The sequence below is a fragment of the Coffea eugenioides genome, chromosome 4 (assembly GCF_003713205.1).
Source record: "Coffea eugenioides isolate CCC68of chromosome 4, Ceug_1.0, whole genome shotgun sequence".
Lineage (NCBI taxonomy): Eukaryota > Viridiplantae > Streptophyta > Magnoliopsida > Gentianales > Rubiaceae > Coffea > Coffea eugenioides.
The window spans coordinates 40,217,272-40,225,064 of NC_040038.1; the positions used below are offsets into that span (position 1 = coordinate 40,217,272).

General features: G+C 36.0%; 1 protein-coding gene across 1 annotated transcript; it reads left to right on the forward strand.

The window, feature by feature from the left end:
• The first annotated feature begins 40 nt into the window (after positions 1 to 40).
• LOC113769348 (replication protein A 70 kDa DNA-binding subunit B-like) lies at positions 41 to 3,057 on the forward strand. Its single transcript, XM_027313803.1, has 10 exons — positions 41 to 453; positions 594 to 738; positions 836 to 1,113; positions 1,404 to 1,528; positions 1,616 to 1,694; positions 1,791 to 1,920; positions 2,009 to 2,160; positions 2,254 to 2,374; positions 2,582 to 2,708; positions 2,963 to 3,057. The coding sequence occupies exons 1-10, from the start codon at positions 41 to 43 to the stop codon at positions 3,055 to 3,057; spliced, it is 1,665 nt and encodes a 554-aa protein (XP_027169604.1).
• The last annotated feature ends 4,736 nt before the right edge of the window (positions 3,058 to 7,793 follow it).

Sequence of the window (7,793 nt, forward strand, 5' to 3'; positions counted from 1 at the left end):
GGAGAACTGTCCAATTATTATGCTCAGAAACTTGAACCCAATGGAAGGCCTTTGTAATGGTACCAGGCTTATATGTAGAGAGCTGCGCCACAACACTATTTGTGCAGAGATTGCAGTGGGTCAGTACCGCGGTAAAAGAGTCTTCTTGCCAAAGATTCCTCTCCAAACTTCTGACAGCGAAAAGAATGGCATCCTCTTTAAGAGAACTCAGTTTCCTGTCAAGTTATGTTTTGCAATGATGATTAACAAGTCTCAGAGGCAAACTCTGGATTATGTAGGGATTTATTTGCGCGAGCCTGTTTTCTCTCACAGCCAGTTATACGTTGCCCTTTCTCATGCAAAAAGTTCATCTGCAATTAAAGCACTGATAGTTTCAGCAACATGTCGAGATGTAGTTACTGAGTGCAAAACTAGAAATGTTGTCTTTCATGAAGTTCTTGAATTAGCTAGACAGTAGCATTTATTTCTGGTTTTTTTCCCCATTTGTCATTTTGTTCCCTTAAATGCTCTATTTTCTGGTTTGTGTTCTCTTTAGGAATTATATTACTACATTGTCTCATGAATTGTACATTAAAGCTTCCCTTTTTTTATAGAATGGTGAATCTGCTTTCCATTGCTAATATCAAGCCAAAAATGAGGGGTTGGTTAGCGCACGTTACTGTTCAGGAAAAAATGCATATCACTTCTTCACAGAAATCCCCTACAAGATACCAGAAATTTGTTTTCTCTGATGACCAGGTACGAATCAAACTCTACAATACTTTATCTATCCTATCCTTTGCGTTAGCTAAGTCACCCCATGGAGTTAGCATATTTTTTTTTAATCTAATATCAGGGATCAAGAGTTGAGGGAATTATGTTTAATGCTGCTATTGAAAAGATGGGGTCAAAGCTTCATACTTTTAAGAAGTATCTGATATCAAATGCCGATGTTAGAGAAATTGAGGAACAGTATCAGACTAATGACCTTACTATTCAATGGGTAATAAGTGCAAAAACTGTTGTTGAGGAGCTGAGTGAACAGGGAAGCTGTGTTTTGACTAACGAGTTTACTCCTATAAGCTTTAAAGACTTGGCCAGTTACGCTGATTCAAAGTCTCAAACTGTTGGTCAGTATGCATTCTGCTTCTAATCAATTGCAATGTCATCAATACAAGAACTTTGATTGAAAATCTAGCTGCTTACTTCTTTGCAATGTTTATCATATATCATGGCCGTGGTTGTTGACTCAATGCCTGTGATTCCAATCAAAAGGGATTCATAGGAATCCTTTGTCCAGAGATTTCTCATTGTGAATGAAGAGTATACATTTTCTCTCCAATCCATAATCTTCCATTCATCAATAAGAAAATATTTAACAATCTTATCTAACAAGTATTCCTTGCTGTCGTTTTGAATGCTAGGATGGTCCCTACTGTTCTATCTCTATGGAATACATTTGTTGAAAATGAAGGAAAGCTGCTTGCAGATCACCACAGCAAGCATCCAGTTCTTATATGCCGCAGGCTTAAAGTTGTCACATACAATGGTACACAGAATCTTTAATTTGTTTTGTTCATCCTCAGAAACTATTGTTTTGCTAATTGAACTCACAGTATTTTTACTGTTGTAACAGGAATAGCACTCTCAACAAGAAATGACTCAGTCATTGTTGTTGATCCCCCTGTAAGAGATGCTAGAAGTCTAAAAAATTGGTGAGCATTAGTATTCAAATGCACATTTAGGTTCTCAAACAATACTTTTCCTCTGATTATCTATCTGCTCCGGTTTCTGTTATTATATATACATAGGGCATCAAGGAATGAAAAGGAATTACTTGCCCTCCGCCGTGATAAGCCGTACAATAACCAGTCTCCTAAAATATTTTACGGTCCCCGGCAAAAACTAACTGAAATAAGAGATGTTTTGCCAACTGAAAAGGTAAGTTCCAGTTGTCTTTTATTGAATAACTTTCCATTTTGTTCTACTGTTTATTATAAATTAGGTAACAATATTCTCATCCTAAAAGGTTTCATGGGTCAAGTGCATGTTCTCTTTTGAGCACATACTGCAAAAATATTGGTATATGGCATATGTAAAGTGCCGGCGTCTAACTTCCGCTGACTATGGATGCACTTATACTTGCAACCATTGCAATGAAAAACAATCTGCTCAGCCAAGGCAAGATATTTATTGCAATTTCTGAGTTTCTTTTACTCTACTGAATTTCATGCATAGATGTTCATTCCCCCCCCCCACGCACATTTATTGCAGATGTCGTTTTGATATTGACCTGACCGATCATTCTGACACTATTACGGCTTCAATTTTTGGTGAACAAGCCGAGACATTGCTAGGATTTACTGCTTCACAAGCAATGCATTACTTCAACAGGGTCTGAATTCGCATTTTCTTTGCTTATTTTAATCCTTATATACCTAGAAGCTGAGCAATATACATATATATATATATATATATATATCAGACCATGACATATCATTGTTCTGACTTCTGTAAACCTCTTGTTTTTGGGCTGATAGAATGAAGACCTACCTTTAGCCAGGCTCCATAAGAGTTGAAGAATAAGATGTTCATTGTACAGCTTAAACCAGGAAGCACCAAGAATGATGGATCATATCAGCGTTACACTATTGTGTATTATTTTGAGGAAAATGCTGAGACTACCTCTGCTGAAAATCAGCTGCATCGTGATTCAAATGCTAGCGCAGGTATACTCCCTAAAGCTCTTATGTTTTAGGTGTAGATATGATGCTTTCAATATAGTTGCTTCCGTATATAAAATACCTAATTTTACTGTCCTTATAATTTCCGTTTGAAGCCAATGAAAGCTACCTTCAAATCAGTAATGATTAGGCTCCTTCTTGTGTTGCTTCAACTCCAGGTATGTACTTCTTGCTCTTTTGTATATTAACTCACTTTCTTTAAATAATTGTTTTGACTGTCGAAATATTTTTTTTTACAGACAAAGAAGAATTGCCATCTAAAACAAGCCGTTCTCTTCTAAGCAGTCTTGATGAATCTGAGGAAGCTACTCCAAAGAGGCAGCGCAACAAATGATTGTCAATTAGGAACTGTTGTGAAGCAATCTCTGACGTGCTCTTCAAACTACTTCTGATATTAAGCTCGTAATGCTGAGCACTAAATTGTTTATCTAAAAATTCCTATCGTATTGCATCTGGTTACTTGTGTTACAGCTAGCATTAGCGATAGTTTGCAGTCTGCCAGCTTTTGTTTCCAAACTATGGAATTGCCTTAGCCTTTTCTTTTGTCAATGTATTCTGGAAGATCTTAAACCAGTAGTTTTTCCCAGGATTTTGTTCACCCGGGGTGCTGATACTCGTGTCTTTACTCCATTGCAATATAACAGTGCAGATGGCCATTAAATGCATCAGAAGCGTGCCTGGTTCTTACCTAACATGATAGATATAACCATTTGCATAGTCAATGTTGATCCACTCTTGGACTTTTCACCTATGTTCTATATAGGTTTGCCAGTTTGTTGCTTCAGTGACTATGCCAGAGACACCTCCAGCTAAGTTACAGGTCTAGCACCATACAGCTGAATACACCTGCCACCATTCTATCAATAGCCATTGATTACGCCTCTGCAACTTTACTCCTTTGTACTTCCATTCAACTACCATATTTACTCCCTTCTTGCTATTCCATGATTGAAGACAGAAAACTTCTCCAGCATATAAGGATACACAAATGTCTGAACATCTGCACTTTGCATGCTTAGATTTCTCTAGCCTTGCCGCAGCTCTTATTGTGGATCACCTCTTAGCATTTTCCCCATACGTTTTCTTCCTATTGTGCTTCCTGACTTGCCAATGACTACGCCAAAGAATCCGTTCAATAAATGGTTAGCCGTTCCCCACCGCAACAAAACCAGGTTCTTTCTCTGCACTTTCAACAAAACAAAATTCATGCTGCAACAATGGTTGAAACCCCTGGAGAACAGAACATATGTTATATCAAAAAAAAATTCCTTTAGACTAATCCAAAATTACTAAGCCATACAGGAGAGCCATCTTTATATTCCTTTGCCTCCATTACCCAATGGCAGCAGAACATAATCAACCTTTCTCCTGAAGCTTTTACAACTACTGGTATACTCATATCTTGCATCTTCTGTATTAGTTACTTCTACGTTTCCTTTGTGTTTCACGCTATAACCTTGTCTATAGATACAACCATCGCTTTCTTTGAAAACGTACCCCAATAGGGCAACCATGGTGTTTTGTTCTTTTCTGTTCTGATAGAACCAAACAGGTTGGTTAAACAAAAAAAAAATCTTTTTTTTAGCTTATTTGTTTGTCACATACTAATTTTTACTTGCCCGTTTTTCCCTTCTATAGAAAATCTCTACTGATCTATTTGAATCAATTGGACTCCAAGATGGCATAACAATTACGGTATACCATGGCCTTCACTCCTAGAACATTAAAATCAAGGACGGATATTTTGAAGAAGGTTGGGAATTGTACTGTACAACTAATGTAATACGCGAGAATGACATGGTCTTCTTCAGAATCAAAGGAATTTTATCCTACGATTCCATGGCTTTATGCACTTCCTGATCACATATTCTCATGCCATGGACACTTCCTTTGCCTATGTTTCCGAGCATTGCACCCAATGTTGAAGCATCTGCTTTCTTGTTCAACCAGCAGGCCTGTTTATGTACTATCACTTCCTCTATAAATCAGTTTCTGCAGCATGATTGGTCATCATTTGTTTCTCTCTATCAGTTTTATACAAGTCGCTCACAGTACAGGCTGGTAAGTGCTTTCCTTTGTACAATTTTGTTCACAAATGTATTCTTCAATTGTCTAACAAAAAAATTTTTTTTTTTTTAAAATAGACCCTTCCACGATACACCGACCTTCGACTACATGAAGGCACAACACCAACAGTAATTCTTACAAGCGGCTATAAAGCATATTACATTGGCATGAAACACCGATCCTTCGACAAGAATTGGGCCACTTTTGCAGTCGAACATGCTCTTTGCCCGAGAGACATATTACTTTTTATTCCACAATCAGCAACCTCTTTTGGTGTTATCGTATTAAACGAAGCTGGCATTGAAAAACAATATCCATGGCATTTTAATTTCACTATTCCTCTAACTTAGCCTATATTAAGTTGATGAATATTACACTAATCTTTGAGAACAATTTGTAGTTGATGAGTACTAGAACTATGCTCTATTCCACTTCCTATTATGTATCTTGATCTATTCTTAAGAGCTTTCTTTATATGAAAATTATTTCAATTGTATATCGTATTCTGTTTAGTTGCTATCTTTCCTATATCTTATTCTTAAGCTAAAAAAAAAAAAAATTTAACCATTGGTCTAATCAACCATATACTTATCCGGTATTTAATTTCCGCGTTATATGCTCGTCTGGGCATCTTTTTTTTTTTTATACCACCGCACACCGCGCGGTTTATACCTCCTAGTTTGCTTCAACGCACGAGTGCAACTCCTACATAAACACCAGAATTGTTCTTGCCTTTTTTCCTTTTTTTTGTTGGGGGGGGGGGGGGTGGGGGTGGTGTATTATCACAACTGCATAATGAATCTTTGTGGTACAACTATTTAATAAATTTTTTTTTTGGTCAACGCGATGGTTACTCCACTTTGCGGACAATCATATGCCACGGCTCTTAAACAGGACAGATTGCAAAGAAGAAAATGGTTGATTACCATTCCAGCAAACATACAGCCAAGACTCCACAAGTCCAGTGAGTAATCATAGTCTTGCAAATCAACAAGAAGTTCAGGCCCTTTAAAGTATCTGCAAAGTAAACGGTAAAATAATTAAATAAGCTTAATGCAGATGAAAATGAGTACTTTCAAGGTGGGGATTCCAAACAAAATGATAATTTAGAGCCATTAATAGCCTGCAAAATTTCAAGGATGTAATATTTCTGAGGACCTTTGCCCCCTCACACTTTGAAAATGGAACTTGGGATCGCGGTGGAAACTGTCCTAGGACCAGGCCTTACAAGAGAAATGAAGCCGTCTTAGAGGGATATAATTTAGAGTTGTACAAGATCCAATTAGAGGAACTTAGAATTGCGCAGGAAGGAGGAGCAAGGAAACGAGGATTGAGGTTTAGGTTATTTGATGCAACGAAAGCTATGCTGCTGAGACCGGGTGCTCACCCCAGCGTGTATGGCCATTTGCCAGATCAGAAGTTGGAGTTGCCACATTGAGTAGGCTTATTGATGCCCTTTTCAGAATGCTTTATAAATTTTCCTCATTTCTTAAGCAATCAATTAACCTCAATGGGCATTGGCTGTGCATAGCACAGCCCACCCCTACCAGTATATATATAAAAGGAAGTGACAATTATTTAAAAGAAATTGAGAGAACGGTGTATTTAAAAGGATGTAATTAAGGTGTAAATTCTTCCACTGAAATTCATAGCCAAAGATTAACAACAAAGTTTTGTTACATATAACTTGTTATAGAACAATTCCTTGTAAGTTGTAATGAAAATAAGTGAGCATTAAATGCACCCACAAAAGGACATTGAACAACAGAAAAAAATTAAAAGATATAGCGAGCCACTCAAACGTAGTTATTTTTTTAGTATCTACAATTACTATGATAGTGTTTCATATTCTTAAATTTTTTCAAGCAATTAGAATTAATATTGCTGATCTCCTTGATCCACATCAATTGTTCAAAGTTTATTCTCCACAATCTCAAGCGTTGTTGTCTTTTACCTTACTTGTCTAGCTGCTTGGAGCTTAGCATGCCTTCTACTTTAAAATAAAAGTTGATCCAATACTATGCATCATCTCTAAACAATTCGAGTACATAATGCATCTTATGAATGATTTACATAAGAGCCCGACTGGCAATACCTTCTAAGAAGGAAATGACTTTTCATTTGAGTATGATAACCAGCTGATCAAGACATAAAAATGGTGTGCTTGGATAAATGATTGAAATTTGACCAATTTAGACAGAAGTAAACAAATACATTAATGGAGGAAATGAATTGAGAGGATTCAAGTTCCATTTAAGGGCATCTACTTCTAGTGATGTGGTAAAATTGCACAGATATTTTTTTTATACAAATTTTGCCAATTTACAACATATTTAACTTATTCACATTGGTATTTTGTAAAGTTTTTAACTTGTAAGGGAATATTCCATTATTTGCTAGTAGTGTTTTAGTACATTGCTTGCTTGAAAAATGCATGTTTTTGTTGCTATTGGAAATTGTATATATTCTTTGGTATACTAGAATAAGTTATTATATTAAAAATATCATGGTAAAGAAATAAATTGAAGTATGAAATTCTAAAACTTAAAAATGTCATGAAAGGATGAAGGGAGAGTTTGAAGTTTTAAGATTTAAATAGAATATAGGTCGATATGGAATCATATAACACAGATTTGTAACACCATAAGCTAAGCATGCTGTCCTTTTATGTACATAGTACAGATAAGAAATTACAAAGGAAAAGTTAAACATGCCTGTAAAACTCTTTTCTACTTTACAATTTCATTTTAGCATGGATAATGAACAATGGGCAATAAGTGGTTTGATTGCTGCTTCTATTTTCTTTTTGTTTTTATTTTATAATTGATCTCTTGTCTGACATTTTGTTTATTCAAATCTTGATACCTAGCATTTAGGTTTCACTACGGAAAAAAAAAAAAAAAAAAAAACTAGTTGGAAGTGGCTGTTCCAAGATCCAATATATAAGTTTACACTCAATTATTTTCCAACCCAAACTCCACTGTATCAAATGCAACCAAGAAC